This window comes from Symphodus melops (genome assembly GCF_947650265.1).
Source record: "Symphodus melops genome assembly, chromosome: 17".
Taxonomy (NCBI): Eukaryota; Metazoa; Chordata; class Actinopteri; order Labriformes; family Labridae; genus Symphodus; species Symphodus melops.
Window position 1 is genome coordinate 6130500 of NC_136707.1, and position 17564 is coordinate 6148063.

Here is a 17564-nt window from a genome sequence, read left to right on the forward strand (position 1 = left end):
AACAACACAGTGATACATTTAACCATCTAAAAAAACATTTTATTCTGAATATACATGGAAAAACACAAAAGGAGAGAGGTTAAGATGATGTTAGTCTTCCTCCTCTGACGGCGGCTGGTCTGCTGCGGCCTGGCGTTTCTCTATCTTGGCCATCAATTCTGGAATACAGGGCAAAATAATAGGAAACCTAAATTAGGTGGATCTTCTCCCTTGGTCTCTCTGCCCGGATGACGTTTGCATAACAAAGTCCTTCCTAACACGAATGCAAAACTGACTGACAACAAATACTAACATGAACTACAAAATGTGCTTCCTGAATTCCTAGTACAGGAAAAAGCTACAACACATCGAGTAATATAGATTTTTTTTTTTTTTTGGTGGGGGGGATCTGACTGTTCCAAAATCTCTGAATCCTGAAAACTGAAGGCTTTCAGAACATTGGTGTACATATAAATTGGCCTGAGATCTATTTAATTCTCCCTTCTCAAATATCCTCGACAGAACCGGCTTACCTTTAGCTGGATTGAAGACACCGTTGGTTTGAGTGTTGCACACATAGCAGCGCTTGGACTTGCGGTAATGCTGGAGAGCACAGGTCTCGCAGAAGTAGTGCCGACATCTGAGAGATATACGATTGAATTAATAAAAAATAAAAAAAACATACAAGAATACTACAAATAAAAATGACTTAACACCATAATTCTGAAACTGTCAGTAACAATATACAATCTTTGTATGCACTAATCAAAAAAATCCCTTAATCCTATTTTGATCACACAGTCCGTTCGAGTTTAAGAAATGAAAACTAATTGTGTCAGTTCTACCTGAGGCCGCTGCAAAGTACCATGACCTAATTTTTTTTTACCAACTACATGCTTCTACTTTTTATATTAATAGAATAATAATCTCGCTGTTCTGCTTCCAAGACTCTTCAAGCTAAATTGTCCAGTCCCTCATTCACTATCATTTTCAACAGATGTCAGATCTATCTTCTACCAGCTCACAATCAGATCAAAGATCTGGGACACATGTCTAAACTCATGTATGCATGTTGGTGTAGCATTAAGTGTTGTACATAAATAGACAAAACTTAGACCGTGACCTTCAAGGGTCTTACTTTGTAATAATTGGATTCTTGAAGGACTCCCTGCAGATGAAGCATTTGAAGGGCAAATCCTCGTCATCACTGCTCACCTCGTAGTTCTCATCATCTAAATGACAAACAGTATTATTACAGAGTGCAGATGCAGACCCAAAAGAAAACAGATCTTGCACCCGTGCTCACCATTAGCTCCATATCTGCCCTCTTCCAGTTCCCTCTCAATCTGCCAGCCATGTTTGTAGTCCGATCTGTCATGAAGAAACTTGCAGCTGTCTAAATGGCAGGAGAGAACAAGGACGAGATTAATTGGGTTTTTTTATTTATTTATTTCATAGTCACCCAAAAGATGACAACAGACACCCACCTCCAAAACCACAGAACCCAGTTTCCTTATAGTCTTTGCAGATGTCTGGTTGGTAGTCCCACCTCACCGTGGCTCTCAGGTGTTCAGGGGCTCTGATTGGTCCTTTTCTGTTCCAACAAAAACAATCGTATATGAGCATTCAAAGAAGAGTTCTTAAAAAATCAGGTCATGAGTATGTGTTTGCCTACTCACCTAACCATGCCAGAGGAGGCATTTCCCATAGTGGTATCTTTTGGCTTGATGAATTTTTGGTAGTTATTAATGCCACGGTAGATTTTATCGTCTTCTTTACCGGTTAGCTCCTATTGGAGGAGACAACGGTCAGAAGAAAACTTTTAGAAGACAAACTGTGCAAATTTTAAACAGTCGACTTTATTTTTTTCACTGAGTGAAGTTTCATGTGAAGCATTTAAAAAAAGTGAGGCTTTAAGAATAACATGGTATCTCTACCTCTTGAATTTTCTGACTTTTCTCAAAAATGGCCTGAGCGTCCTTGTCTCTTTCTGTGTCCAGTTCATAAGTAGCAGTTGCACCCATGTCCTCAGGTCCCTCTGGTTTCTTTTGGGGGGCAAAAAAGAGAAAAACAAAGTTAGAAGGATTTCTGCAGAGACTGTGAAAACAAACGGTGAATAAAAACAAAGCTAAAGCCACATGATAAAAGCTCCAAAAAAATATTACAAAAAACATGTCCTTAACATTAGCAGTTACATTATAGTAATGTAGAGCGTGCACAACTGTTTCTTATATTAACTCTCCCGGCCCAAGAAAAAAAAAATCAAGCATTGTAGTTCACGGTTTCAACCACTTTTACAACTAAAAATGTGTTGGACAAGTCTCAACTCACTGCTGATCGTGTGGACTTGTAAGCAACAGTGATTTTCTGCACTTCTTTTTCTCCTTCACTTTCACTGGAAGATACGGCCTCTTTTTCCACCTTCTTTGTCTTAAATTAGAAAATAAACAGAGTCAGGCTAAAGTGAAAGGATTTTGTAAAAATATATTGATCTTGAAATGTTTAATGTTACCCTTTGAATCATGGGGTTGACTTTGAGGTCTTTCTTTTCTTTCCTGACCACAGAGCTCTGGTCCTCATCACTGTTGCCATCTGAAAGCCAGTCAAAGGGAATAGAAATAACTTCTTAGGGCTGCTTCCACATCTAGACCACATGCTATAGAAAGATGGATCAACTTAACTGTCTGTCGCGACAGAGACAGAAATCCTCCTTTTACAAGGCTCAAACAATTAAAGTGCAGTCGTACAGACTGTTAAAAACAACAGCTTCTAAAAAGTGAGGCTCTGTAATATTAATCAGAATGGTTCTTGCATAGGTAATAAAGCTGGTGGAGTGGTTTATATATATGCTTATGTATATACAACCGAGCTCCATGCTCGTGTGAATTAAATGTAAAGTGCAAAATAGCAGAGTTCCCATACACCTCTAATTTCCGAGTGAACTTTAACGCAGCACAAAGTACTGTGTTTTTACTAGCGATAACCTGCAGACACCTATCTCATCCTTCCGTCGTGTTTGCTTCTTATCAGTTAACTTATAGTTATTACAAAACAGGAATGAATAGAAGAAAATTAAGCAGACGTGACAACATACGAACTGTAAACTTATTAATCAGGTTTACATATCAGGGCCGTTTACAAAGCTGCAGCATCCGTATGGACACTCACAATAAATATTAGTTGACATAGTTACTACAACTACCTTTGTCACTGTCGCTTGCTTTTCTCTTTCGCCCGGAGAACTTTTTCGTCGATTTTTTAAATAGAAAAGTGCACGGGCCCTTTTTTGGCTCCTCAGATTCAGCCATCTTGCCTCTCTCTGTACTTAAGCTGTATCCGCTGTTGGCACAGCGACCTCTAGTGTCTCGGAGGAGTTAAAGTACGAGGGTTCTTTGTTGCCTCCTGGTGGTTAAGAAGAAAATAACCACTGCTCGTATCCATATAAAAAGGACCTTCATTTGATAGGCCTTCATTTTATCCCGATAAATTGTGCATAAAGGTGTGCTGTTTATTGCTGAATTGTTATATTCTGTTGCGGAGCTACATAATATACGTATTAAGATATATCTTTGTTTGATAGTAAATGAATATCGTAAGCTAAATTAAAAAAAAAAAACCTACCCAGTTATGCAGTTTAAACAATAGGCTACAATGTAAACACATATTTGAAATACTTAGGCATATATGTTGCCAAAGCAACACATATGCTTATTGATGTTTTTAGATTTTATATCTCAAATTCTGTTTTGTACGACTAAACAAAAAATGCGTGAAGGCATCGTTTCCACTCAGCTTTACCAAGTGCATCACGTCCACTGACTAAAAAAATAATTTCACGTTTCTGCTACAAATTAACACAACTAATTCGACACAAGTAGCCTAAAAGTAGTTTTATGTTGAAAGGTATAAACGGAAGTTGGACTTGAGACCATTTCTGGTTTGACGCTGGTCCCCGCTGTCCTGCGATCCTCCCCCTCCTCCTCCAGCAGCAGCAGCAGCAGCATCCGTGGCTGTCGGACAGCGGGTGTTTGTAGGACACAGGGCCGCGGAGGGAGGGGTCCTGGCCTGGGCACGGATCCCGAAAAGGCCCCGGGGCCGCCGCTGGATGGAGTCGGGCTGCATTCAGACAGCAATGGCTATGGGTCTGACATCGAAAAAGGCGTCTGCTCGGAGCGTCGGCGTGGAGCGAAAAAACCTCATCACGGTTTGCAGGTATTAAGCTTCATCACGACACCCAAGACGAGCTGTAATATAGGCAATACCTGTCCGTGCAAGCTGCTCAGTTCATCATAATATGATAACCATTTATCATGTTCATGCCAGCTCTGTTATCTGAAGTGATTCAAGTGATACATTTTTTTGAAAGCAGAAAAGGCTATTATGGATATAGAGAAGGCAGGTTCATTTTCACCTTCACGTAGCTACCCTACCATCACACCCGATCTGCTAAAATAATAACTACACTAATCCTTTAATGCTGAATTGGTTCTTCTCTTTTAGGTTTTACAGCAACTTTACATCCCGAATGCACTTTATTTAAATGACGCTTTCCTGCAAATTGCATTGTTAATGGGATATTGATAAATGCATTCTCATCCTCTCATATTTAAGTGTTATTTTTAAAGGGTTGAGACAACTGCTTGATGCCTGACAATAATGATAAATGCAGCTTCAAAGGATAGTAATGAGACCAGGGGGATATAGTGCCAGTAGTAGGATAGAGCTGGAGAGAAAATACAACAGCAGGTCTCCTCCATCACAGTCAGTCTGAGTGTCTGTGTGGGACAAGGGCATTTGGAGCGGTGAAAGGACTCCTCCCCCATCGGTGGACCTCAGCCTGCTCAGTACAGTGAGTGCTGATCGACTGTGATAGAAAGTCTGACAATGAAATATGAGCGTGATAAATCACTTTCCAGAACAGTTCTCAGAGGTTAGGTCTGCAAACGCCTCTGTATGAGAGACTTCATGATGTCCAGTTGATCATGTAAAAGATGTGGGAGTCAGATTTAAAATGTCACACTAGAAATTACTGAGGCTTTTCCCACAGTTCTGCCACATTGACCACATGTGTTCACACGACTGTTATTTAGGTTTGTTGAGTACCCACATATTTTAAGTCAGTGTTTTGTGACTTGGAAAAACATGTTCTCGTAATCATGAGTCACAGGCATATATTATGGAATTTTTAAAGGGGACATATTATGAAAAATCCACTTTCACAGTGTTTCTGAACATATATTTGGGTAACCTGAGTGTCTACTGACCCGCAACGTCTGAAAAAAGTCCACCCAGTCCTGTGATCTGCATAAGTCTGACAACAAAGACAAAAGTGCTCTGTTTCAAATTTTCTCAACTTGTGATAATAAAAAAAATCCCCTCCCGTCCCCTGTTTACTCCACCCATTAACTCCAACCCCAGCCTAGAGCAAAAGTTTTGGGCTGGTCTGCCATTTTTATTCTCGCTGCAGAGGAGTGATGTCTACCGGGAAAACTCAGGGGGGGGCTCATACGCACACACGCACCAAAACAGAGCATTCTGAGAGCGCTTGTAAAATGATTTAGACGTTTATATTATTATAACAATACAATGAGACATGGATTGCTTTAAGCAATATATGACTTTGACAGACAGCGACATCATATATTTGAGTAATTAAAGTAGACGTCACACATCCACACCCTTCTCTGACCATGACCTTATCTGCAGCCTGTCCACCAACACATACACAAACATACACACACACAGACACACACACACACACACACAAACAAAAATAATGATGTCCAGACTCTGAAGTAAACACACAATTAAGCCTTTTTATTCCAGCACCTTTATGTCCAAGGTTCTGTGTGCATTTTAGTGGCACATGCAGTAAGGCAAAAACACACATTACACACAGCATGCCCGCAAAGAAAGAAAAGTTTGAACAGGGACTTACACAACAGAGAAAGATTAGCAAAAGCACAAAGAGACTGTTGTTTTTCAGTTTGTACCGACTGTGCTACAAACCCACGTAATCATTTAAGCAGTAAACAACAAACACACAGGACAAGACAGAAATGAACATCCAAAAAGCTTTGGGTCAGTGATGCTTACTCAACAGTTTCTTTCTATTTTCTAAGGAACAAGGTGACTTTGATAAGGTTCAGTTGGAGGGCAACTTTTTCCAGGCGTGGTGGTGTTGCTGTCTGACTTCTTTCTTCTCTTTGATACCATTCTGCTCGGGAGTTGATTCAAGTAGTCAGAGGTTGTTGTGTGTTCATACAATCTCATTGGAGAGAGATCCTGAATCAGCAGCAGGCCTCTGGCTGAGCATAAAAAGCAGACTGGGCCTTATGTTGGCGCAGGATACAGGATGCTGCTGAGACTCACAGCCTGGCTAAAGTAGCTAAGCAGTTTTTAGTGCTGTGTTAGTACACCTGACCAAACCTTTATTTTCTTTTAATACATGTGTGTATATATAGACTGACCTGTATTCCCTTGCTGTCAAATGATACCTTTTTTAAAATACAACCTGCACACACAAATTAACGTTTACATTTCCCAACAATTCATTGGATGAAGTTAAGTCTTTTTGTGGGACTTAGAGGAACTATTTTGGGTCAGTTTAAGGGTAAAGACATACAACATTTACATGATCTGGCTTTATGTGGGTCACCAGTATCAGGCACAGAAACTTACAAAGGTCCTTTCAATGTTTCATCGGCTTGTTTCTGGTATCATACTTAATATAATTTCAATTAGAAACACATATGTACAGCAATAGACATTTGTGTACAATAAAGGACAACCTGATCGAATATTTGAACCTGTCCACTCCAAACAACTTTCTGCTTGGGTTCTGGGTCGGGACTTTTACAAAACAAGGGTTGTGATACAGTGCAACCAAGATTTAAAGGTCCAATTCTAACCACAAAGAAAATAAAAAAGAGACTACTGTTGTCAGGTCAAAAGATGCAACAAAACCTTGTATCAGGATCGGCCCCAGGTATAATGCATGAAACAAACACGATTTACGCTGCCGTTTTTTGACCTTACAGAAACAGAAAACCAAAGGAACTTTTTCATGATGGTGTTGGAGAGACTGAAGGATGTTTAACATGTCCACGGTGACTGCAGTGTCATTGTCATCTGTATCTCTGTGCTGTTTCCACTAGCAACAGGTTTGATCTTTTAATAGCAGGACCGAGGCTTTCTGCAGTCAGTCAGATTTTTCCTGCAACTCCAGTTTGTCTGTCTGAGCTGAATTTGACAAAATGTTGAAGATCAATAGTCAATTTCTTTCAGACCACCTGCTGTACCATTTAGTCTAAAATCGACTCTTTTGTTGATTGAGTCTGGCTTAGAGCTCTCTTTCTGTCGTCCATGACTTGAGGAGTTTGCTGTGGACACGGTGAACCTAAGAAAACATAGATAGATGAGTGAGACTTGACAGATCGGATCAAAGATGTTTTCTCTCAGCTGCTGCCAGTAAATAAAAGGAACAGGGAAAGAAAGGAGGGAGAATCGAGGACGTGGTGTATCTTAGCGAAGGTTTGAGCTCTCCCTGGGCGTGGCTTGAGAGTAGAAAATGAAATATTCTGTGCCATAGTACGATACATAGTTCATGGACATGCTTCTGCAAGTGGGAGGCTCATTGTTATTGTAGTAGTGAGAGGTACCAATTTCATCCTTCACTCTGTTTCTTTGAGCCTCTGTTTGTGGAATAACTGTTTTCCAGCATGGAGCGTCACCTTGATTTCTAAAGCTGTACTTTTTTTTTTTACCAACATTTCAATAAAACAGAACTTTCAATGGTTTGATGTAGAATTTTCGAATCTCCCATCTGTTCTCCACAGCAATTTCTTCATGACAGCCTGTGATTCATCATCGCCCCCCCCTGTAAACTTCAAATGTCTGATTTGCCCTCATTACTTCTCAGACCAACAGCCTTACTACATCTTGCACACCCACCCCTCTACACCTCCTCTGACCATAAAGCACTTTGCCTGAACACTCCACAGAGGGGGCCTGAGAGTGACCAAAAGAGATACACATCATGCTTTAATAGCATCTTCACTCTTTAAATTGAATCTTCATTCTTATCTTCAAATTCATCAAAACTCATGATATTCCTTTTCTTGGCTTGTTTTATGCTGATCCAGTACACGACAGAATGATCCCTTGACAGACCAGGATGAAAAATACAGCGCTAGCTGGTACACAATGCTGCAGCCAGCGAGGAGTCCGCCTGTGTCATCTGATCCTGCTGCTTATGCCAAGACTATAAAGAGAGAGGGAGAGACAGAAACGGGAAATAAGAAAGACAGGGAAAGGAGTCAGGGAAATGATTACAGGGAATGAGGAGGACACAAATGAAAGCTGAGAAAGTTATTGTGAATCTATGTGTACTAAGGCAAGCTGTCACTGCTGCTAAATGTAGTCCTGTGGTTCAAACATACTTCATCAATGTAAACATCAGGCAGCTAAGTACAGTAAAGGGGAGAGAGAGGAGAACAAGAAGGCATTTAAAGGGAGCTGAGAGTGGGCCTGGCAGCAATCCAGGCTGAGTGAGAGGGGGCACAAAAGAAGCTTGTCAGAAGGACCTGCAGTTGTTTTTCAGTGTCAAATCGTACCAAGAGCATGTTGCCATTCCACTCCATCTATTTGCATTTGAGGCATGCCAGCAATTCCCTTTCAGATCAAAAGACTTCAGCTAATATGTATGTAAAAAAACATTTGCTCAACTGCTGCTTTGAATGAAAGCATTCACTTCATCTTTTCAGACAGGCCTTCTGATGTACTTTTTTATGGTTTGATTACTTTATTGGTATAACATCAACAAATGTGTAGCTTGGCTAACTTACAGCTGTTCCCACACCGGGCCCTGGGAACCAATGGGGGGACTTGGTGGTCCTCCAAGGGCTGCTCTGAGCTTATTGAAGTATTTCTTGATTTCAAGTGTTGTTTATTTACAGTTTCCTCTTACATTTCAAATAGAAAATTTAAAACATTTCAAAGACATGTCCAACAAAACTTCAGGAGGAAACTTTTTTCTGGTGAGACACATTGAGACAAAGGTGGGATCTGTAGCATACCTCTGCAGGGAGTGTGAATTAGACGGTGTTTGTTCATTTCTGCCCTAGCTCCCTTGAGCCTGCTCACAAGCTAACATCTTCCACATAAAGGATTATTTTGTGTGATTGTGGGCCAGTTAGGAGAAGGACTTTACCTAAGATGCTTGAGCTCGATTAAACCTTGAAATCCGATTGACATACTCGGTCTTTGCCAATAACAAAATGGAATTAAGACACCACTGACCTGTTTCTTTGATAAATCCGGCAAGAACAAAAAGTCAAAGTTCCAAAAGTAAATGTAATCCAGTTGTCGCTCTCAGGGAAAAAAGATGAGATGCAGTAGTGTTGTCCATATGTTTTCTGTGATGGTGCCGTTTTGTTGTGACATTTTGTGCCAGTCCCCCCACCCCACGATCAAGTTCCCTCTCACCTAAAGCGTCTTGCGTTTGGGGAAGAGCGCTTTCCGAAAAGAGGTGGTGGTAGAGCCTCTGCTGAAGGAGGCACCACCCAGGGAGATCTTGGTCTTCCCGCTGGTTATGGTGGAGGAGCCGAGAGATGTCTGGCTCCTGCCCCTGGTGATTGAAGAGTTCCCCATAGCCAGCTTGCTCTTGCCCCTCTTTATGGTGGTGTTGCCCAGGGTTAGGGCCGTCTTCCCCTCGCTGAAGCTGGTGTTGCCCATTGGGGTGAAGCTCTTCTTCCTGACCCAGATTCGACGGCAGGGTTTTCGAAGCTTACTTAATGAAAAGCATCACACGCTCATGCAGCACACCCTGCTCAGCCCCACGGGGATAATAGTAACATCAGCTTCAATCCAGAGCACACCAGAATGCTAAGCGTGGATAGCACGACCCCCGTGTAACATAATGCCTTCGTTGAGCTGATCGACGTGGGCTCTGGAAGGCCACATACCACCCATGTGTCCCTGTGAATAGACAGAGGCACCCGTAGGTGGCCACAGCCTATCTGGGCGGTCTGGGACAGTGGAGCGATTGTCCCATGGCAACGACGACACCGGACAGTTGAAGGACACATTGTTGTAAAGGGAGCTATCCGCGGTGACATCACTTTCTTCTGGACCATTGTTCCCTATAGCCTCTGATTGTAAGACATGGCCTATGTGAATGACCGTATACACCATATGTGAAATGAGTCGCTCAGTGTCAGATTTGATAATAGAAAAGATAAATGTCTCTATGTTCTCCAGATGTAGTTGAGGCTTTGATTGCACGTTTCCCTGTTATTGTGTTGTCCTTCCATTAGAAATACGGGTGTGGTCATTTGAGTCTTTTTTTTTTTTTTTTAATACCAATTATGTTGTTTAGTTTAAAGAATCCCTCAGATCGTTTTACAAACCAATCAAGCCAAGCATTGTTTGACATGTTACTTTTATAAGCATTGTTACATCACCCAGCTTTCTGGTTCATAACTGTGGACAATGGGGCAGTATAGTTATGGAAATGCATGCAGACTTCACAACATCAACCAGTCTTATCAACGAAAACCAAAAAGTACCACTTAACACCAAAGATGTAGACATGTTGATGGCCAAACATACACAATGAACAGGACAATGGTGCGGATGAAAAACACACGGTCAATTGTGTCTCCACAAATATCTCACATGGTCGTATCACAGTTTCCCTCCCTGCTACGTAGACACACCATAAAGCATCATCTCGTCGCTGTCACTTTGCATAACACCCTCAGCATGGCTACGGAAGATCTCACTCTTGATTGAAAACCCATTAGATCTACATCTCCTCTTGTTCCCTGTGCAAAAAGGTAGCAGATGATACCACACTGACCTCGATGCCACACTGTTTATTCCTGAAACACATTGATCACAAACATAGCAGCTGATTTTTAAACTACTACTACTGACCTGCTTAAACTGACCAGACTGAAATATCCTTGGGTTATTAAGTGTGTGCAGGAATCAGGTATGAAAATCCCAGTAGATGTTGCTGTGGGTTTCTTTGCCCCTGGTGAGGGTGGTTTTGAACACGGACACAGACTTGGTCCCATGGGTAAAGGTCAGAGTGGTGAGAGAGCTCGTGGTCTCCCCTCGTGTGACAGAGGTTTTGCCCACCGCTAAGCTGGTGTTGCCTAAAGTTATGGTTGTTCTGCTCCAGGATACCGAGGATTTGCCCCAGGAGATGGCGTACTTAGTCCTCAGGATCGAAACCCTGCCTTTGGTGAAAGAGGTCTTGCTTGACGAGAATGTGGTTTTCCACTCATTGTTAGAGTCTTTTTTGGACAGCTTGGCTTCCCTGGGTGTCTTAGCCCTTGCTTCAGGAGTCCTTTCCATTTAGGTGGTCCTGCGCTTGGACATCAAGGCTTTCCGGAACGAAGTTGTTGTGGTTCCCCGGCTGAAGCTGGCCCGTCCCAGAGCCACTGTCGTCTTTTGCCTTTGGATAGTGGAATCTCCCATGGAGGTGGTGGTCACTCCCCTGAAGATGGAGGAGTTGCCTAAAGCGACGGTAGTCTTTCCCCTGGCTATGGAGGTGCTTCCGACTGCCAGGGCAGTCTTGCCCTCTGTAATGCTAGTGTTTCCCATTGAAGCAGTGGCAGTCAGCCCGAGCCCGTGCCTGGATGTCCAGCTCCTATCATTCAAGCTGCATAGCTGCCTGTAGTGCAGCAGGGTGATCGTGTGAGGTCAAAAACCAAACAGAAACAGCTACAGCGGCTTCCCTAAATAGATCAGACCACAATGTATAGATGAGGGGGAGGGAATTATTTGATCATCCTTTGATGCTCGCCGGTCCCTCAGAGAGACAAGACCCAAAGGGACCTGGAAGCACAGCATGCACAAAGGCTGAGAAAGACAGGGGGTTAATTGTATTGTTTTCACGATAGCACTGCCAAAGCACTGAAGGGGTACATTGTGCTGTACACAAGACAATTGGGGTGACCTCAGTGTGATAAGATGGCGTGGTTCCCAAAAAAAGAAAAAAAAATCCTTCTCCCCGCTATTGTTGTAGGGTTCACATACAGTACCACATTTGTCTGCATGGGTACAGTACATGTTTGCATATCATCAGCTCCTGTGGCACACAACCCGAGTGAAAGTAAAAATTCTTCACATATGCAAAGGAAATGCTGTTCCATTGCTGTGTCTTGCCTTGTTGTTTGAATTTCTCTCTCTCTCTCTCTCTCTCTCTCTCTCTTTTCTTCTATTTCAGATTCTCTGTAAAGACTCTCCTCGAAAAGTACTCAACAGAGCCGATAGATGACTCATCAGAGGAGTTCATTAACTTTGCTGCCATTTTAGAGCACATACTAAGCCACCGCTTCAAAGGTAACAATGCAGGTAACATGCAGCACATGAATAGTTAGACATATCATTTTAGACAGTAAAAACTCAGGTTTGTCAGATACAAAGTAGAAATCCACTGTGTAGTTCATGATGTAAACACATTTAAAAGACATTTTAGAACATTTAATTTGCTGTTGCGTGACAAATGTGTGAGCCGTTGTCATTGCATAAATGACTCATTGATGTGTGTTTTTGACCAGGTTCAGGGAGCTGGTTCAGCTCAGATGGACAGCGCAGTTTCTGGGAATATATCCGGCTGGCATGCAGCAAGGTGCAGAACAACTGCATTGCAAGCATCGAAAACATAGAGAACATCAGCACATCCGGAGCCAAGGCAAGGATACTTGTGTGCTGAAAAGTGTGCGTGACAGTGTAAGGTTTTACAAGACAGAGCAGCAAAGAGGACCCTCTGTTCCTACTCACTCTGTATGTTGTCCTACAGGGGCGTGCTTGGATTCGAGTAGCGCTGATGGAGAAACGTTTGTCTGAATATGTCTCCACTGCTCTGAGGGACACAAGAACAACCAGGTCAGACTAAATCTTACAGTCACGATCTGTTCCTGTCGGATTTTGTGTGAAAAGCTAAAGTAAATATAAACCATCCTTTTCTTTGCAGCAGAACAGAGTGCTTGTGTGCTTAGAAAACAAAATATGCTGCCGAAGAATCACTGGCACATCTGAGAAATACACAATACAGTACAACACAATAGATACGATAAATTTTTATGTAACAGATGAGAACCACCGCTTTCTCTGACAGGAGGTTCTACGATGATGGAGCCATCATGCTGAGAGAAGAGGCCACTGTGCTGACTGGTATGCTGATTGGCCTGAGTGCCATTGACTTCAGGTAAAGACATACACTTATACAGGAAACTCTGGACTGTACTTTTGTTTTTAGCCCAGCAATACAGGAACTCATGAGTGACTATAAATGTTTGCATGAAATACTCCATGTAAGACAAACAGATGGATCCTAAATAGACTATACTTAAATTGTAAGTTATCTTAGACCTTTGTTTTTTAAATAAATGTATCATATTGTCTTACAACCTCATGCAGGCTTCCAACTCCATGTTTAGAATCTTAACATTTCTATTTACAGATGTTCTGTATCACCTATGTAGCTGTATGTTTTCTTAAGATTAACTGAATGACAGAGGTCAGTTTCACAAAGAGATGTAATGTAAGTTTGTAATTCACAACTTTTTGTTCATCCTATTCAACCATTTGTCCTTTTTCCTGTGCAGTTTTTGCTTGAAGGGGGAGACTCTGGATGGGAAATCCCCTGCTGTCATTGACTATACACCCTACCTGAAGTTTACTCAGAGGTTAGTTTATTCCAGCTGTTGCTTTTAGCAGCACACTTCTGTATGTTCACTACTCTGAGATAATGTTGCCTCTCTGCTCTGTAGCTACGACTACCTGAGTGATGAGGACGACCGTCGCAGTGTGGACAGCAGTAACAGTGAGGAGAGTGTCCCAGAGCATCCTTACATCCCCCTGGTGACCGACGAGGAGAGCTGGAGCAACAAGTGTCGCAAGATGGAGCAAAGGTTTAAGATTGTCTACGCCCAGAAGGTGACTCCAAACTGCTAGGAGCAAATACAGGCTGTATAAATACTCCCTGGTTTTAAAGAACAAAAACCCACCGTCTCTTCGCTTTCCTGTTTCAGGGTTACCTGGAGGAGCTGGTTCGCCTGCGAGAGTCACAGCTGAAGAACGTAGAGACAGAGAACAAGTGTCTGAGAGCTAAGGTGGAGGAGCTGACGGTTCAGAGTCAACAGGAGAAGAAAGAGCTGGAAGCCATTGTGCTGGAGCTGCAGGCACAACTGTAAGAAAGCACAAGAACACACACACACACACACACACACACACACACACACACACACACACACACATACACACACACACACTAACTTTGAAAAACACTTGCCTGATTAAAAACTACCAACTGTAACCATGAGCCTCCAGACCTCATCACTGTTGTTTGTAATACAGTCATTTGGTCTTTCTCTCACAAAACACACAGCAGCTTATGAGGGCGGTACAGTGTATGCGTGTGTGTGCAAGCATCTGGATGCAGCTGTTAGTTTTAGAGAAAATATCCTGATTCTAAGTTGAAAATAAAAGGTCTAAAAGCCTCATCCCATCCAATTCCTCCTTTGCTCACTATTTCGTAATAATGAGCTGTGTGTTATGTTCTTAAATATGAAGAGGTGGTATCAGGCACTAACAATATCACCAAGTGTAAATTTAAGTTAAAAGGTCTCTCAATAGGAGTGGGAAAAGCCTAGCAGATATGCTACGCACCCCAAGTTCAAAACCTATAGTCCTCTCCGCAGCAGCCGTGGGTTCGAAATACAACCTCTGCACTTTGCTGCATTCCATCCCCCAGTCTGTACTGTCTCTTCAGCCATCCTATCTATGAAAGCAAAAATCGCCCAAGATTTATGTTTTTTTTTTAAAAAAATACTCAATTGAATTCACAAGACACATTTGATTATACTCACCTTCAATGTTTAGGTAAATATTTGCTTGCTACAGTTAAAGCTCCTGTGAGGAGTTTTAACTGGTTATGAAGCAGACTGAAATTCATGCAGATTAATGACCTAGAAAATAAGATCATTGGTGAAAAGATCGATTGTGTCTACTTAAGACTTTTGAATGTTGCTGTGTAGTCAGTGTTTTCCAATCAAATAATAACAGTGAGCGATACGTAGAGAAGATTTGTTTTAAATTAGAAAACTGACTAAAGCATGTACAGGACAAGATCAGTGAAGAGATTAGATGTGACACTTTGTCAATAGGTCGCTAAAATCAACACAAATGGAGAGTTTGTCACAGGAGCTGAAAAATGATCCCATCTAAACATTTTCAACTGTGTGTATCCTGCAGCTCTGCCCTCATGCCCTGCGATTCCTCCCATCTGGCTAAAGATGTTTCTATCCCGCTGGTCAACCAGTGGACAACCATCCCAAACAACCAGGGGGATGTCAAGCTTTTCCGCAGGTAACCTGACACAATGCTCGCAGCAAGCAAATACGCTTATAGATGCACTTCAAGTGTAAATCAGTGCTTCAGTTATTTTCACCACGATGATTTTTCTTTACACCCAGAAGGAGTTTTCACAGTTTGGAACAGCTCACCAATGAAGTCGGTCTGAACTCTGACTGCCAGAAAATAGATGGAAGACAGAATGGAGATGCTGCCTGGACTGCAGCAGGTAGAAAATCACACATCTCACAACAACAACACAGCTGCAATATTTTGACCAAAAGAGGTTATAAATGTTCTGTGATTTATATATCTGTGCACTTTCATATATTGGCAGGTATCTAAATTGTAGTTTAAGCAATAGTTTACTTAAATTCCTGTACAGGAAAAACAAGTTGTAAAGTGACAGTAATCCTGCTTGAGTGGGGAATATATTTGTGCTCATTCCTCTGCTGTATAAAAGGCATTCAGAGGCAGCCACCCATGCACCCGAACATACGTCCTCATACAAAGGCAGGCTTGAATCCTGTTTATGGTGTTTCATGTGGGCAGTTTAAACTATGCATGATCAGCAGCTTTGTTACACTGTTCTTTCTCTCTGTTTTGTCCCAACAGGAAAAGAAGACACTCCTTCCATGCTTGGTCTGTGCGGTTCCCTCGCCTCCTTACCGAGCTCCAAGTCCCTGGCCAGCCTCAAGTCAAGCGAGTGTTTGGTCAGCATCAGCACCGAACCCAGCCCTGCGCTTTCTCCCAGCTAGGAGCTCCAGCCCCACAACAGCAAGAGAGATTTATCCCCCAGCCTGTCTGCCTGGTGATGCTGCGTTGACCATGACCAACCTTAACCCTATTCCCACAATCCACACATCTCCACGAGAACACAACGGGAGGATACCATTTCTGGATTTTTGTTTTGTTCACATTAGAGGGAAGTTATCATGAAGCAGAAAAGATTAATCTCTTGGTTCCTTTCTCCTTGCCTTATCTGCTCAAACTCTTTCACAAACGCTTTTTGTACTATCTGTGAATCACTCCTTCCAAGATCATGCAGTTCCTACCTTTTCCAAAGCATCACATTTTCCCCTCAAATTAGATTCTGATCTTGCGCCCTTTTTGAATATCAGTTTTCTTCCCATAAAAACATGCGTTCATGCCTGTTTTATTTCATGTTTTCAGTATGTAACCAGAGCATCTGTCTTTGGATGCAGACACTTGTGAGATAGATGTGATGACAATTTTAAGAGAAACAGATAAACCATGTGAGGTTAAGGACAGTGCCACTGCAAACCTTGAAAATCCATATCATTCCTGCTGTAGTCATCAAACACAGTTTCAGTATGTTTCAATCTCTGCAGCTAATTATTGATTCTATCAAGTCTTAAGCTATCACATATGTTTATTTTATCTTATTGCATCCAGTACCGCAGTTTGATGTCTTTACAAGCTTGGTTATATTTTGTTATATGTTGCAATAAACTGCCTTTTTTCCATTATGTGTGTCTGACTCTGAGCTGTGTGGAAAGGGTGTCTTATACTTCCTTCCAAAAAAAAAGCTTATACTATTATTACTATATTATTATACTATTGATAAACATTCACAGTATTCGTTTAACAGCATTTGACTCTGTTCAGAATGTAACGCAGAAACATGAAACCAACAGACACCAGTTCTAGACAAATGGGGGTGTTTCACATGGTTCCAGTACAGCGGCAGCTAATATATGGAAAGGTGCTCTGCCGCCCTCTTGTGGTTAAACAGCTGAATGAGTAACATTGCATAAATCCCAAAAATAATTCCTCAAGAAACAACGTGCATCTTGTAAATGATGATAACCAAGGCTTACTTGTACCAAATAAGTCAGAATTGACTGAACAAGTCCTTCAATATAATCTTCATATTCCTTATTGAATTGTTTGAATTGCACTGCAGTGATTTAGTGTGAAAATGGATTAAATTACCAAAATTAAGATTTCTGACTTTTAAAAACTTTAAGTCTTTAATTATAAACATAGTAAAAATATGCTGACAATGACAACAACTAAAAAGGATACCATAACATATGGGATTATATATGTGAAAGGACATACTGGAAGTTTGAAATCTAGAAGAATGAAGAATTCAATTTATATCCTGAGCACATCTCACACGCACGAGCCTAAGCAAACACAAGAGGAGCTAAAGCCAAACACCCATGTTTACTTACAAAAGCTAAAACCAA

The 17564-nt window shown here is 41.7% G+C and overlaps 3 protein-coding genes and 1 long non-coding RNA gene across 7 annotated transcripts in view; 1 reads left to right on the top strand and 3 right to left on the bottom strand.

Annotated features, from left to right (window-relative positions):
• Positions 1 to 17564, bottom strand: part of limd2 (LIM domain containing 2) — a 57955-nt gene that overhangs the window by 27983 nt on the left and 12408 nt on the right. The gene's annotated exons all lie outside the window — the stretch shown is intronic.
• Positions 18 to 4101, bottom strand: rnf113a (ring finger protein 113A; the record flags this gene model as incomplete). 2 transcript variants are annotated; one of them, XM_079365480.1, is made up of 10 exons in its annotated part: positions 18 to 158; positions 513 to 619; positions 1118 to 1211; positions 1286 to 1375; positions 1467 to 1573; positions 1659 to 1768; positions 1917 to 2024; positions 2311 to 2409; positions 2492 to 2571; positions 3909 to 4101. In XM_079365480.1, 10 exons carry the CDS (start codon positions 4099 to 4101, stop codon positions 91 to 93), a joined length of 1056 nt encoding a protein of 351 aa, XP_079221606.1. In that variant the 3' UTR covers positions 18 to 90. The 2 variants fall into 2 exon arrangements, with proteins under 2 accessions (XP_079221606.1, XP_079221607.1); XM_079365481.1 differs by lacking the exon at positions 3909 to 4101 and adding an exon at positions 3182 to 3351.
• On the top strand, positions 4063 to 16838 carry LOC306837734 (RUN domain-containing protein 3A-like). Of its 3 annotated transcripts, none has more exons than XM_079365473.1 (11): positions 4063 to 4191; positions 12218 to 12345; positions 12552 to 12685; positions 12794 to 12879; positions 13112 to 13201; positions 13602 to 13682; positions 13767 to 13932; positions 14028 to 14185; positions 15250 to 15363; positions 15471 to 15577; positions 15964 to 16838. In XM_079365473.1, exons 1-11 carry the CDS (start codon positions 4085 to 4087, stop codon positions 16104 to 16106), a joined length of 1314 nt encoding a protein of 437 aa, XP_079221599.1. In that variant the 5' UTR covers positions 4063 to 4084; the 3' UTR covers positions 16107 to 16838. The 3 variants fall into 3 exon arrangements, with proteins under 3 accessions (XP_079221599.1, XP_079221600.1, XP_079221601.1); XM_079365474.1 differs by having other exon boundaries at positions 15474 to 15577; XM_079365475.1 differs by having other exon boundaries at positions 12218 to 12333.
• On the bottom strand, positions 5776 to 9467 carry LOC306837738. The gene is made up of 2 exons (XR_013780990.1): positions 9280 to 9467; positions 5776 to 8242 (listed from the first exon to the last, which is right to left on the bottom strand). It is a non-coding gene; the product is annotated as an uncharacterized lncRNA (long non-coding RNA).